The sequence below is a fragment of the Paramormyrops kingsleyae genome, chromosome 13 (assembly GCF_048594095.1).
Source record: "Paramormyrops kingsleyae isolate MSU_618 chromosome 13, PKINGS_0.4, whole genome shotgun sequence".
NCBI lineage: Eukaryota > Metazoa > Chordata > Actinopteri > Osteoglossiformes > Mormyridae > Paramormyrops > Paramormyrops kingsleyae.
Genome location: NC_132809.1, coordinates 29,396,156 through 29,411,309, shown reverse-complemented (window position 1 = coordinate 29,411,309; position 15,154 = coordinate 29,396,156). Strand labels below are relative to the sequence as shown.

Here is a 15,154-nt window from a genome sequence, read left to right as displayed (position 1 = left end):
GGGGGGGGGGAGGATGAGAGAAGGGGACGAGAGCGCGAGACAAGCTTGGCGAGAAAAAGAGAGTGAGGCTTGATGCCGGCTAACAGCCACAGACCAGCGGCACAGACCACACCGCGGCTGAGACGTTCCACCGACCCAGACCCGCACAAAAACCCGACGTCCCTGAGCACAATCTCAAGTCTCCCCTTTGTGAGCCTTTGTTTTTGTCTCTCTGCTATTTAAGCCATGTCTCGTTCTCCGCAGAAGAAAAGAAAGTACTCATAATAGAGCCGCTTTTTGAAAGCACTCATTACGCTTTGGCTGCTATTCAAGACGAGGTGCGTATCGCTCAGGAAGGGGTATCGCGCCCACTGGCTTTTGTTGTGTTATACAGAATCTCAGATCTATTTTTATTTTTACACCCCCTACGCTCCAATTAGCAAAGAAACTCTCGGAGGTGAACGTACGACGTCTGGGGCAGCCTCCACGGCCTATCTAGCCATTTCTGCGGGATTCGGCAGGTCTGCCAGGCGACAACATTTTACACCTGGGAGAAAAGACTCGGGACATAAAAAATAGCCATTTTATCAAAGGCACCGAGGTCCCTGTCATAACATTAGCGTTACACTCTGTCCTTGCACTGGCTGTCACCCACGTAGCCTGAACAACCTTCTGCAGGCTTTCCAACCAATCCACCCCCCCCCCTCTCCAACCCCACCACCACCCCCAGGCAGACACCACCTAAGCACTCTCTAAATATTATGGACTTGGAGACACAAATAAAACACTTCTGGTCCTGACAGGTAAACTTGTATTTTCTCATTCCACTTGTTTCATCAAAAGTAAAAGAACCTTACCAGAGGACTCTCTTAAAACTAACTCAGGAACTTCTAAGATAACGTCTCAGATTTTCAAGATAAATTTTTAGATTTTGGAGATAAAGCTGAAAAATGAGGTTAATTTAACCCCCTAACCACCAACTCCGAGCAGAGCACAAGAAGCTGTGAAACACCCAAGTGTGAGCGAGTCTTTGTTCGTGTGCGTATGCAAGTGTGTTTGTGCCCCCCTGGGTTCCCATGCTAGACCAGAGACACAGGCCAGCTGCACTGCAGGAGCAGATGTTTAAGCGACGGGGTGATCCTGTCAATACCACCACAAAATGCTGCAATGGAGAAGCCCTGAATTCGTAGCTGTGAATAGTTCACAGTATCAACCAAAATAATTCATCAGCACCTTCTCACTCATCTCTGCTCATTGTACTTCATGTTAAAAACATCGAGTGTTCAAAAAAAAAAAAAAAAAAAAGGGCTTCAGAACTGAAAGTTAAGGGTTTGCATGCCAACATACAACTAGCCCCTTAAGGCTGGAAGCTGAGTCCCACTGCTTGCAGGATTGTTTTAATCTGTCACCATTTTAAATCGCCCTGATCGCCGAAAGGACTATTAGTGTGTTTTCAATAGACATAGGGTACACTGAAGATCAGAAACCAAAAACGCTGATGCCAATGCCCAAGAGGGAAAACGATCACGTTAACATAACGCGATCAGCAGGATTCATGGACAGTCAAAGCTAACAAACATTGTACCGGGCAAACAAAGTGTACAAACTGAGTGCTCGGAGGAAAATGGGAGGAACAGGAAGGAACGGCTCTCCATCAAGAGAACAGCAGCCTTGCCTTATCACACGCCATCTAATATCTTCAGCGTAATCGTCGCAATAATTCTGCTGCCGTAGCATGTTATTTTTCTTTTTAGATTCATGGGCATGCAACAGTTTTCTTTTAATGATAAAATAAACAGCAGACTCAAGATAATTATCGAGTGAAAAAAGTCCCCGTAGTATCTTCCGTGAAATCTACAGTGAGTAATATGTGGAATTAGTTTTAATTAAATTAATCGACTACAATGGTCGTTAGGAGAAAATACGGGCAAAACTGCGGAGGGGAGGGGGGGCATGCATTCACACCTATCATCTAATTATACAACAACATTAATCACATTAAGCATGGAGCTCACTGGCGAGGCGCAGGCGCAGAACTCCCATGTGCTGCTTTGTTATTGCACTAAAGTCCCTCTCCTGCCTGCTCGCCTCAGATAAGAACTCTTATCGGACTTGGCGATCTCTATCTGTGCAGAGATCGGCCCGACGGCTTATCTAAAGTTCACATCGAGCTAAAAGCAGAACAAAGAAGGAAAAACACACAGGCAAAAGCCACCATGGCGCTCCAGCTCCCTCTGCGACTATCTGTGCGCGAAGACTCGCCTTTCCTTGTTTGTCTCTTAAATGTGCACATCTGAAGACGAACAGCAGTGTGATATGTAACTATCACACGGCCAAAGGTCGATAGTGGGTATTTTTTGGGGGGTGCGTATGTAACAAACTGCAATCGTTAAAAAGTTCCAATCTTGTTCGCGATTATGGGATATCTCGGAATTCCCGACCAAAGTGTGACATCACTTTGGACGTTTACCCCTTACTCTGCATATTGACATCGCTTATCAGTGTTTCAGTCGCAGACGTCAGGAGGCAAAGCCGCCGCTATATTCCCAGATCGACCAAGCGACTTATCATTTCAGCAGATCTCACAGAGAAAGATGCTTTAATACGCATATATGGCTTTTTAAATTCTTTGCTCTTTCTACCCTTGTTCTTATCAGCTTAATCGTGCTATTTTGATGCAACCAGCTAGTTTCAAACACAAAAAGATGAGAGCACCAGCTGGGTATAATTAACATTCGCATTCCGTTGTAATCGGGCTGATCTGCTTCACGTTATCGCGCAAAGATCTCCACCCTCCCTATCCTGTCTAACATCTCAACTGCCAGAACTAAAAACTGGGAACAGGAAGCGCCGGCCGTATATATGAAAGGAATTATTATATCAGGGAGGGGCTGTTGATCTGTTGGCAAGATCTGGCTATCGGCACTAAGCAGAGCCTCCGCCACGTAGAAACGCCACTACTCATTAGTGTCCCACAGCTATGGACCTTGACACGTGCTTCTGGGTCGCACCACCCCGCAATGCGTGGAGACCTGCGATTAGAAGTCTTCCTCAGTGAAGAAGAAAAAAGGGAAAAGCCAGCTCGAATAGAAGCGTATCTACAAAGTCGCAGTGAATCATGTGACAATGTAACTGCCATCAGACAAGCAACACAACTGAGGAAATAAGTCATAACACGTGATAAAAAGTTGATGCCGATGACATCAGACTGAAATCCACAAATTAGTCTACTTTTTTCGGACAATAATTACAATTTGTTAAATATTCATATTGATCTACAAGGAATTAAGCGGTATTTTACGCATTACAAACAGGACACGTCATACTATCATTGTTTGTGTAACCCGTTATTTTTCATTTATTTGCTTGTTTATGCCTATATTATCATTACAAATACGTTTATTTCGTAAACGTATTCCCAAGTCGTATTATTTCCTTAGTTTTGACCAGCAGTCACTGCTTTTATTAAAAAGATTATAAGCAAGGAAAGGAAAACAGCCCTTCTCCAATTTAATAAATTCGGCTAAACCGCAAAAAGTCCAGCATTAGCCTAAAACAAGTAATCAGACCTGGGAGCGCCGGAGAGGAGCATAACAGGGAGCCACCTGGAATATTTACCAAAAGTACACTAGTAGGCTACTATACCGCTCTTTTGATTTTGCTGGTAGCTGATTGGGCAGATTCTCAAAGGTGAGAACATGAAACATATCCAGCCTCCAAAGTGAAATCCTGTGTGTGTGTGTGTGTGTGTGTGTGTGTGTGTGTGTGTGTATACATATATATGCGCGCGCGTCTCTCACAATCCTCCGGGGGGCCCTAACAAACTTCGATACAACAGCCTATGCTAATGTAATCTTATCAGGAGGCTTCTGGTTTTCTTTCTAAGAGTCGCTTTCTCCTTTTCCTCCCATTAATATATATTTTCTTTCTTTTTGAAAAGCCCTTTCAAACTCAACCTCCAAGTTATTGCTACTGTGTTTATCGCACCGAAGCATCTCTCCTGGAAGCAGAACTGAAACAGCGCCTGGCACCGGAGCAAAACGACTTTTCAGCTTTGGCGCTCCTTTTAACTCGGGGAAAAGCATTTAATATCACATATAATTTGTATCAATTTTGAGATCGCACACTAGAGATAAATATTTGCATGTTTTAAAAACAGGAAGGATTTGTTAAACATCGAAGGCGAGTTAGCCAAGTGCAAAAAAAGAGTTACAAGGCAGGGGAGAGAGTGGAGACCGTGCATCACAGAGTTAATGGGACAGATGAAAAAAGATCCAATTGTAATCCCTATCAGCGAGTGAAATCAGCACAGCGCGGCATCTGAGGGCCCCATCTCTGGAAACAGAACAGAAAAGCCAGTCTCGGAGCAGCCACAGACAGAAAACAAATAAAAAGATCCAATTTTAATCTTTATCTCGACTGAGATCAGATCGCTGCTTATCTGGGCTCCCATCGCCTTTCTCAGAGAGCAGTGCGTTTCCAAAACAGAATTAAACAGGAAACCATGGCAACGGTCTGCTGCATGTGGACACTACTTGTATTTAAAAAAGGAAATGTATTTTTAAAAGCAACAGGCCATTTGAAGAAATTAATAATCCGCGATGCAGCCAATGAAACGATTCAAACTTCATTACAGCCGTCATCATGACAACTGCTGGCATCGCCTACATTATTTTTGACACTTAATCTTATTTGCCAGAAGGTATGCACATGCACAAACATCTCCGCTGATTATATTTTCGAGAACACTCTATGGAAAAGGGATTTCTTATTTACAGTACCGATTACAGACTGATTAATGTTGATCCGAAGTGTATTCGACCCAGTTAACTAAGGAAAAAGTAGGTGCAAACGCTCGTTCAACACCAACACTTATTCCATATTGAGCATGTCTCAAAAGAAAGGCTTTAAAGAAAAACCAACAGTGCGAATCATCAAAAAATTATGTAACAAAGCAATAGCTTTGCAAAAGAATGCAGTCAGAAATATGTTATTAAAATTATAATAATGGGAAAGAAATATTAGGCAAGGTCTTCATGTTAACTTTCTAGGTATCTACTCACGTTTAATCTGCCTGGGCTTGCTCTGTTTTCTTCTGGACATGATTGTTCCCTTTCCAATAGCGACGAAGCGCTCCGTCCACGGAGATCTAGCAGAAAACCACAGCCGTGTCCCGGACCGGAGATATCCACATGTCCTGCACTTTTTAATAAGTGAATACGCTAGCTAGCCCGCTGACTACCTGTGGACACGCGAGCGCTGCCTACTTTCAGATGCTTTAAAGACGTGCGCCTTCCCTTCCCTTCCTTCTCCGCTCCCCTTTAATGCTTGGGATTGCTGAGAGTGAGGCAGGTAAGCTCCCGCGGCTCGCCGCCGTGTCTGTCTTTACTGTTTCTTCTGATGCTTCGCGGCTGTTGTCGCGTTCTTCAATCGTTTTCATTTGTGTCACAAAACCCCCGGTAATTCAAGCGTGCGGATCTGAATGGGAGCCCTGACACTCACACCCTGGCTATGGCGATCCGGGAGAAAGCCACGCCTCCTGTAACGCCCCTGGTGTGTGACGGGCCCGCCGTCTCCCGGATATGACGAAACAAGCCACGCCCACAGGCAGAGCATTAAATCTGTAGGCTTCGGAGCGCACATACATTTCCAATTGTATAAATTCAATACAAGACACCCTGAAACAGCAGTTACTCTATTTTTTACCCATACGGATTACTTTTGACGATGGTTGTTCAAGGATACAATTCTTTTTAATTATTTTAATAAACAAGGAAGAAGCTTTCAGTCGAAAGAGCACGAAATGAAAAGCTTTTGTTTTAACAACTTCCCATTTTTTACTTTCACTGGGTTGCCTCATTCTTAACATAAGACGCCATGATTATCAAGTAGCATTGTCAAGTAACGTGTTTATTTAATTTGTAAACATTTAAATGGGCGGGCACAACTGTAAAGTAACTATCAATTTAAATGACAGCCATACTGATCCCGGATATTCGCCTTAGGATTGCACCTCAAGAAACAACACAAGGCTGATCAATTTTTAACCCGACGACGTTAAATTTGAGGGATCTATTATTGTTTCTAATATCAGCATGTCTTCCACACAGACTACTGGCTGTTGACGTTATCACTAATATGTTCCAAAAAAACAACCCACTGAAAATAAACCGAATACATTAAAATATTTATCTGTCCAGCTGTCACACTGGTTACCAGCAAATACTCCCTAGATGTAACGACAGCATATTAAACACAAAAAGTGCAGTTCAGTTGTGTGGAGTCTGCGATGCATACTGCCACCTAGGGGCTACCAATCAGAATGTAATTAAATGATCTCCTTTTGCCGCTCATGAGGCAGAGCGCAGCTTGGACAGGATGCCTGCCCATCACAGGCTGTAAATACACACGCGATACTTTTAGAGAAACGAGCTCACCTACATCCTACGCTTTCGTTTCGTGTGTTTCGCATGTCGCGTTGGAAGAAAACATCGCACCCTGAAGAAACTCATACAGAGCAGGGGCCGGAAGCAAATTTCAAAGGTGCAAGGCCACCTGTAATGAAATCATTCCACATCCAACACATATACATAATAATACATGTAAAAAATAAAATGCACATAGTAAATGGAAAAATCACTGGCATTAAATCCATTATTATTGTAAATGTATGCATACTCAATTTTATGTTCCTTTCCTGAATTTCAGATATCAAGCACTCAGAATAAATACTTACATTCGATACAGATGTTCTAGATGACCTGCAGATATCAAAAGCAATAATAAACATTAAGAGGGTTATTTAGAGAAATTGGCAAACTTGACAATAGGCTATTAACTGTAATTTTTTGTGAATTTACTAAGGCCTGAACAAAAAACATTGATTATATCTACACCTAAATATCCAAATTAATGTGTGACAATCTAATCCACAGATAATAATCCACATCTGATTTGATACTTTATTGATTCCCATGGGATTAGCATTTTTAGCCTTTTCTTTAATTACAGTGCAGAATCGGTATACGGTACCTAACTGCTCAAAGCTGAGCTTATACATTAATGTACATGTATTTTAATGCATTAGTATGTACAGGTGCTTAGTGTGGGAGCCCAACTTTTGTGTTGGCCTCTGATTTCAGCTGTTAGCTGGGCATCACATACTGAAGGGGGGGGGGGGGGCGCCTTCTTCAGCAGATCTGATACCTCTGTGCCAGTCGCACCAGCACTCAGCACCCCCAGACACCCCCCCCCCCCAGCCTTCTACCACTTCACACCTTCCTCACTTCTTCCACCTCCCTGTCACTCTCACGCCACAGAGAACACCAACCCGAAATCCCTAACCACCCCCCACCAATGCATCACTGCAGTACAGAGGATGCACACAGGCATGGCAGAAGCCCAGATGGGATTAGCCCAAGGTTGTTCAAAGCATGCATCAACCAGCTATATGGGATTCTCGCGAACACATAAGGAGGGGTGATCCAGTGCCCCAGACTGGTAGCTTTAACATCATATATGATGAAATGCTGCCACTCCGACAGCTCACACCCATAGCCAAAGATTACTTGGACTTTTGAGAGTTTGCTTACCAAGCAGATATAGGGGAGGATGATGCACTGATCTACATGCTCCACAGGACCTACTTACAGGACAGGATGGTCGGATCAGAGTTCTTTAAACACTATTCTGCCTGTCTGACTGGGGAACAAGATCAAGAATATGGAGTTTTCTGGACCATGGACTTCCTGATAATCAGGTGACTGATCCCATCTTGGAAAAACCTCAGAGAACCTTCCTTAATGTTCAACCCTGACACAACATACCTGGAACAAGCTACCCTGTTCGTTCTCCTTTACCACACTCACCTCCTGATGGTTTCAATCTGTTATCACCCATATCTGTGGTCAATCTATCAATCTATTTAAACTTCCTCTAATTAATGCTTCTTGTTCAGTCTTGGTGGTCTGCTTGCTGGGTCTGGTTTTCGGTTTTGTGTTTGTATCTGAGCTCTCGGTTCACTGATTCTGTGGTTTGGGTTTGTTCCGCTTTTGCTTAGCGTCTTGGCTCCCGCTTGCCGATCACAGGAGCAAGTTCTGTTCTACGACCTCGTCTTCGGTTATAGCCACCTGACCTCGGCATCTGCGCCTTGCTTAGCCGCATCGATCACGTATCTTGCAGTCAGTGCTCCCAGGACATTGATCGACGCCTGCGCGGAACCTCGGGAACTGACCGCGAGGTAGAAGGCGCGGCCATGTGGTTTTGCGCAGTTCAAGGTGCGACCTTTTGTCTGTGGCGCTGTACCTTGTTAATAATTTTTCATATTCTTTAACTCTGTCCCTTTGGCGTGACAAGTACTGTTAACCATAGCGTGTAGCTAATAATTTGTTAGGGCCCAAATGTCATGTAGCCTTCTGAAAATATTTAGACTTTTTAGATATGAATATGGCTTTATTTAAATATTTTATATTGTCTAATTTCCATGTACAGGCTAAATTTTCTTCCGTCTTACCCTTGTTTCAATTTATGTTGTATCTTCTTCGATACCAATACACACATTCCCGGATTAGCAATGTTATAACGGGCAATGTCTTCCTATTTAATAAACCGCTTGCTAATTTATATCCAAGGAAAAGTTATGTTGCCCCCTAGTGGAGTTTTGGGCAAAATCCATATCAAGGACATGCACTTAACGAGACTAACGGTTTCTCTGTCCAAGTGTAATATACCGTGCGCGTCGCCAAAGGAGTTAAAATAAATGAAAATTCATAACTTACATGAAGAAATGCTTAAAACGTACTAATCTCACTAGTCAGACTTCTGTAGTTTCAGTTCAGCATCTAAAAGCACATGTGAGGTAATTCGTCACATAATGAACTATGTAACTGGAAAATTCAATGTGCTCTTTCTGTGCTCATGGTAAAATGCATAACGTTTTTAATACTAAATCCAAATATTCAGAACCAATGGTATTAGTCCACTCCCTCCAACCTTTATTATTACCACCAGGGGTGGGGGGGGGGGGGGGTTAGGGCAATTACATTTGGAATATAATTGGATTGGCCTGAATTGGGGTCCTACTATGATATACTTTCATGGTGCCCAAAATCTCTAGTGACATCCCTGGTTAATCGATTAATAAGGGACTATGGTTTAGTTTTGTAAAACTGCTGGAACACAACCCCCTCCCCCCAGGGATCAATAAAGCTCTATCTTATCTATACCTTATCTTAATCTCATCTTATCTTATAATTGTTTCATCTGCATTGCCTGACTAGTCCAAATACAATCACAGTGTAAATCATTTCAAAATCTAGAGGGCAACGGAGACAGTATTAGAATCAGTCAAAGTCCAAAGACATGCCTTTAGAGAGCAGTGAAGGGGGTTAATGCACAAAGACATGCCTTTAGAGAGCAGTGAAGGGGGTAAATGCACAAAGACATGGTGTGCTCTTCCAGAGTCAATAGATCGACAAGTGCAAGGCTGAAGGTCAGTTTGTTTCTGGCAGCTACTGAAGTTTCTGGTTCAGGGGTGCATACAGGGGTGGGGCCACAGGGTGAATAACCCCAGCTTAAAGCTGATTGGCCCCCAGAGTACCCCATTCCCTGTCACTCACCGACTCAAAACATATCATTGGCTAATGGTAAGGTTGGCCTCTCTGTATGAATTATGGCCCCCTTTCATCTCCCAACTAAAAAATCCTAGAGTTACCCCTGTACTGGTTACCTGTTGGCAGTGAGGTCGTTAAAGTGGACGAGTGAATTTAGTGTGCAGTTTTCCACATTCAGTCTTGTGCACCACAGTCGTATGCTCACGAGTATGTTCACCAAAGGTGCTGTGCGGCTGGGCGGCTTCACCTTGGCCGTCATTATTATATCGACGAGCGGCCAAACAGGCAAGTGAAACCTAACATTAATATTTTACTACAAGACAGCCGTACAAAACCATTTCCATGTTTCACAAAGAGTTTATCTGCAATGTGATTCGACACAAAATCAGACAGTCCTGGACTGGAGGTAATTTGTTACATAAAAGTAGTGACTTCCAATAACCAATTACAGGTAAAATTAAAGGACATAGTAAAAACAAAATTTTTGTTTAATCACTGAAAATAATGATTTTACAATGTAACATAAAATGAATTGGCTTTGGATTTAAATTGGTGTGAATATAGGATGATCCTGGATTAACGTATTACTACCCTAAATGTGTAATTGGTTTAGTGTGGACTAAGGTTTGGGATCTGAGGCTTTGGTTCAAATCAGTGTTTCCCAACCCAGTCCTTGGGGGCCACAGCAGTGAGTACATGGTACAGGTGTGGTGGAAGTTTGGAGGGGAGCAAAAATGTGGACTGAGAAACACTGACTTAGATGAATGGCATCGAGAGGACAAACGTGAACATCAGATAACCTGCACTTTTTGAAGCTGTCCTGCATTAGTTAACAAGCACTACCGTACTGCTGTCCGCAAACACAATGGATTTCTGCAATGGCAGAATGAGCACACAGTACCTTATTAACTGGATCTAAAAATGTACTGAGAATCAGACACGTTTGTTTAAGGGCAATTCAACTGTGCATTTAAAAAGATCCTCTGCTATAGTGTGAGTGACACAGGAATGCATGTACTCAGCATGTGAGGTGAGGTGAGGTGGGGCTCAGTGGGCAGGCGTCCCTGACTGGAAGGTCAGCAGTTCAAATCCCAGGGTTAAGGGAGTGATTTTGGGGCGGCATGGTGGTGCAGTGGTTAGCACTGTTGCCTCACACCTTTGGGACCCGGGTTGGAGTCTCTGCCTGGGTTACATGTTTGTGTGTTTCCCCCGTGTCGTCGTGGAGTTTCCTCTAGGTACTCCAGTTTCCCCCCACCGTCCAAAGACGGTGTGAGGTGTGAGTGTGCCCTGCAATGGGCTGCTCCCCATTCCTGGGTTGTTTCCCGCCTCGTGCCCATAGCTTCTGGGATAGGCTCTGGACCCCCAGTGACCCAGAAGGATAAATGGATGGATGGATGGATGGGAGAGAGAGTAATTTCACTGTTGGGTCCTTTTGCAAGACCCTTAACCTCCACTTGGTCTGGTATCACTTTCACAAAAAAAAATGTGTTGTTTCAAATAAATTCAAATGTAAAATACTCCCTACAGATGATGGTCCAGTGGTTTCCATCAAAAATGGCACCTTGCGGGGGCGGTACGTCACGGCGGACGGCATGGAAAAGGTGGTGCAGCAGTACCTGGGCATCCCCTTCGCCCGCCCCCCGGTGGGGCCCCTGCGTCTGGCGGCCCCCCAGCCCCCATTAGCGTGGGAGGGCGTGAGAGATGCTACACAGCAGCCTGCCATGTGAGTGTGTTTACTTAGCAGGCTGTATCTTTGGGGGAGCGAATCGGGTTAAATATATAACGTTCGTCCTCTTTACTCGTAATGTTTTTCTCCACCACAGGTGTATACAAAACCCCGCCATCTTGGCGGAAATTTCAAGAATGCTCAACATGAATGTTTCTGAATCACCTGTATCAGAGGATTGTTTGTACCTTAATGTATATACCCCCAGTGACCGGTCTGCTGAAGAGAGATTACCTGTAAGATTAAACCGCACACACTCAGCACGCACAATGTTTACGAGCCTCTGACACACATGACAAACGAGATTATTATAGGGAATCCTCTGGGGGCTGCACTATTGTTCTCCAGGTGCTCGTGTTTTATTGATAACAGGAGGGAGATACTCTTCATATGTGTGGCCATTCTATCACCTCTGGGAGCTTCCTGGTATCAGCCAATGGCTGAGTGTCCCAAGAAGGTGGCCTCAAAAGTAGATACTGGTTTAGATATCAAGGTCAAGCAGGCATGTGGCCAAGCTGGGAGAGCAGTTCAGGTACACATCTGCAGGAACAAAGGCGTGAAAAGGCTGAGTAGAAAGAATAGGGGAAGGTAACATGGAGTCATTAGCCAACTACAGGGAAGTGCTGAGTTTTCAGTGTAATACAGAAAAGAAGGCTGAGCAGAGTGGGTCATGGGAGTTTTACTTACAAAAAAAGTTCTGAGGGTAGAACAAAAAATGATTGGTTCAGAAAGATAACCAATCAGATTGTAGGGGAGGTGGATCCAAGCAACTAGTGGAGGCAGGCCCAACCAATCAGATGTTTTGGTCCCACCTCCTCTATACCTGATTGGTTATGTTTCTGAACCAATCATTTTTGGTTCTGCCCTCATAACATATTTGCGTAAGTATAACTCCCACAAGCAGCACAGTGCATACGCCCCCGGCTGCTTAAACAGAAATGAATCAAGCCAGATACGGGGTACATGCACTGAAGATTAAACACAGAGGTGCATCCTCGTCACCAAAGCAAACACTTATACAGGCAAGTACCAAGAGCACTCACATGGAGAACAGTGCACGCCACACTTTCAAATGATTCACAAGTTTTAAGGGATAATTATTTGAATGAAAAGCTGAATGCAGATGTGAGGGTTTTAAGCTTACACACAGCAGAAAGTGAGCAAATGCACGACTCCACTGCTTAGGTGATGGTCTGGATCCACGGGGGCGGTCTGGCCTTCGGCGGGGCTGCGCAGGTTGACGGTTCAGCGCTGGCCGCCTACCAGCATGTGGTCGTGGTTGTGATCCAGTATCGGCTTGGAATCCTGGGGTTCTTGAGGTACATTAAATGAAATAAGTGCAGGAGACAACTAAGGATGTGCAAGTACCAAACGACCGGCATATATCAGTTATTCGCTATGATTTGGGAAGATCTATTCACTAATAGTCCACATAGTCCTGTTTGGGGATTGTTTTTTTTAACAGCTACTGATATTTAAAGATGTCTCTAGTTCATGTGCACCTTTATCACCAAAGAATTTCCCCCTGAGTTTAATAAATTTTATCTTATCAGATTTTTCATATCTTATCTTTTCTTATCTGGTTTTTGAATGCAAAGTCCCGCTGGAAAATCATGGAATTTTATCCCCAGCTTTTTAGATGAATACATAGTGTATATTTGCACATATATATTTATTTAATTACGGCAGCACTGGAGATGAGTATGCCAGAGGCAACTGGGGCTTCCTGGACCAAATTGCTGCCCTTCAGTGGGTCCAGGCGAACATCGAGAGTTTCGGGGGAGACTCACAGTCCGTCACCATATTTGGAGAATCTGCCGGGGGGATCAGCGTATCATTGCTTGTGAGTTTCTGGGGGGTAAAACCACAAATTCGTCATAGATCTGCTTAATCTAGCACAGAGTTATTTGAGGATATTTCCCATTTTTTACTCATCCAGGCACAACCGATAAACCAGTATGGAGCACAACTGAATAGAAGAGTTGTGAAAATTATTTAGTACAGACATTTTTGAGAAACTTTCTCTCGACTTAATGTATTTTGGAAATTTAATGAAAGTTCTATGTCAGATTACATGGGGACTGGTGAGTTCTGCGAATTAACTCCTCAGTTATGGGAGTAGATAAGATCAAGAGTGTCACAGGATAAGCTGATTTATTTTTTCCTAGGTCCTTTCACCATTGTCATCCGGCCTTTTCCACAAAGCGATCTGCCAGAGTGGAGTGGCAACAGTGCATATCTTGTTCACCAACAGTCCACTGATCCTCGCAAAGGTTTACTGTCAGCCAAAGTCTTATCCAATAACTTTGGCAGCTTCCCGATGACCTCATGCTAATGATGTTTCATTAGATCATCAGGTTCATACTCGATGCTGTGTGACGTTCTCACCACTCCCTACAGGCGGTGGCCAACTTGACTGCATGTGACAGTGATTCTACAGAACACCTGGTTCAGTGCATGAGGCAGAAGACTGAGGAGGACATCATACAAGCTACCAAAGCGGTGAGAATTTAAGATAAAATGAAGCCGTACTCACACTTGTCCCAGTTACCTTGCACTGTCCCTGAGCACGATTGTCCCCTTTCCCCAACTTCCCTGCTGGTCTATACCCACATTACGCTTAATGTTCTGGACCCAAGCACGCTTTCGTTATCACCGTGCAACTGTTTCTGTTGAAGAAAACTTAGGAACAAAAGTGCTACAGCACAACACAATGGCCTTCATGATTAATGTCCTTATTTTGTGGCTTATTTGGAGTCGTTTTGGGCACGATGACACACAGTCCTCTTATAGATTTCTGCAGCACAGTGATTTTCATTTAATTGTGCTGCATGTATAAGATAGTTCCATATTTTACCAGATATCTTGGAGTTTTTATGTGTTAATTAGTTGTTCCTGGGTACTCTTTGCAGCCAAAAACTATTTGATTAGGGGGCACAAAACAGCGGATTTTTTTTTTTTTTAAGAAATACCTGTGGTTGCGTTCCGTGATGTTAGTTATTTAGCTAGTTAGCAGCCAGATGCCTCGTGCTACTGAAATATGTTTAATATATTTAATGAACTGACCAAATTTGTCTTCTGTTGCTTGGGGGGGTGGGAGGTGGGACAGGCACCAGAACATCCATGGCCGGCCCTGAGTGGCATCTTGGTATATCGTATCCTTAACAACACACAAAGATGCAGGCCATGTGTAGTTAATTGTGCAAAATTCATGTGCACATCCATAATTTCTGGACACTATATGGCTTCACCTGTCTGGACATGATGATAATGTCTTTCAGAAAGAAATCATTCTGGGGTCGACGGTGGATGGATATTTTCTGGAAAAACCCATAGAAGATGTTTTCAAAAGCCAGAAATTCCCTAAGGTCCCAATTCTTCTAGGTGTGACTAACCATGAGTTTGGCTGGATACTCACTAAGGCAAGTCGCATTTGCTGCGATCTAACCCACACAGTAATGCACCTGCAGCGAATAATGTAATAGGATTTATGGCAATTCATTCGTATGTACGAGTTGTATGTAAGTCGGACGTTCTTAACCCGGGGATTGCCTGTATATCCTTTCCATTTTGTTCTGTCACCGTTATTATTTGGATATGGAAATAAGAGAAGTAAAATATACACATTTTATAGATACATGTGCAGTTCCGAATGGAAACGTGCCTGAAAGAGTTTTTCTTTTTTCCTCGGATATTACGTCATTACACATGCTTCTTTTTCTCGATAAAAGTCAGTTTCATGGAAACGTGATGATCACAAGAAATTTCGCTAAAGTTTTGATGCGCATTTTTGTTTTGTCGCTAAGAGTAAACGCATCTAGTGGATGGAAACATAGTT

The 15,154-nt window shown here is 43.5% G+C and overlaps 2 protein-coding genes and 1 long non-coding RNA gene across 3 annotated transcripts in view; 1 reads left to right on the top strand and 2 right to left on the bottom strand.

Moving 5' to 3' along the window:
• Window positions 1-5,577, bottom strand: part of zfpm1 (zinc finger protein, FOG family member 1) — a 67,171-nt gene extending 61,594 nt beyond the window's left edge. The window contains exon 1 of the mRNA XM_072698587.1: window positions 5,043-5,577. Within this exon, the coding sequence (XP_072554688.1) occupies window positions 5,043-5,082 (40 nt within the window). The 5' untranslated portion in view covers window positions 5,083-5,577. The remainder of the gene's footprint in view (window positions 1-5,042) is intronic.
• Window positions 5,578-6,415: 838 nt separating this feature from the next.
• LOC140578231 (uncharacterized) lies at window positions 6,416-8,571 on the bottom strand. Its single transcript, XR_011982327.1, has 3 exons — window positions 8,492-8,571; window positions 6,716-6,740; window positions 6,416-6,534 (listed from the first exon to the last, which is right to left on the bottom strand). It is a non-coding gene; the product is annotated as an uncharacterized lncRNA (long non-coding RNA).
• ces3 (carboxylesterase 3) overlaps window positions 8,046-15,154 on the top strand; it is a 9,866-nt gene continuing 2,757 nt past the window's right edge. The window contains exons 1-8 of the mRNA XM_072698586.1: window positions 8,046-8,255; window positions 11,118-11,313; window positions 11,414-11,552; window positions 12,502-12,635; window positions 13,006-13,159; window positions 13,485-13,589; window positions 13,717-13,818; window positions 14,598-14,738. Coding sequence (XP_072554687.1) covers window positions 8,234-8,255; window positions 11,118-11,313; window positions 11,414-11,552; window positions 12,502-12,635; window positions 13,006-13,159; window positions 13,485-13,589; window positions 13,717-13,818; window positions 14,598-14,738 — 993 coding nt within the window. The 5' untranslated portion in view covers window positions 8,046-8,233. The remainder of the gene's footprint in view (window positions 8,256-11,117; window positions 11,314-11,413; window positions 11,553-12,501; window positions 12,636-13,005; window positions 13,160-13,484; window positions 13,590-13,716; window positions 13,819-14,597; window positions 14,739-15,154) is intronic.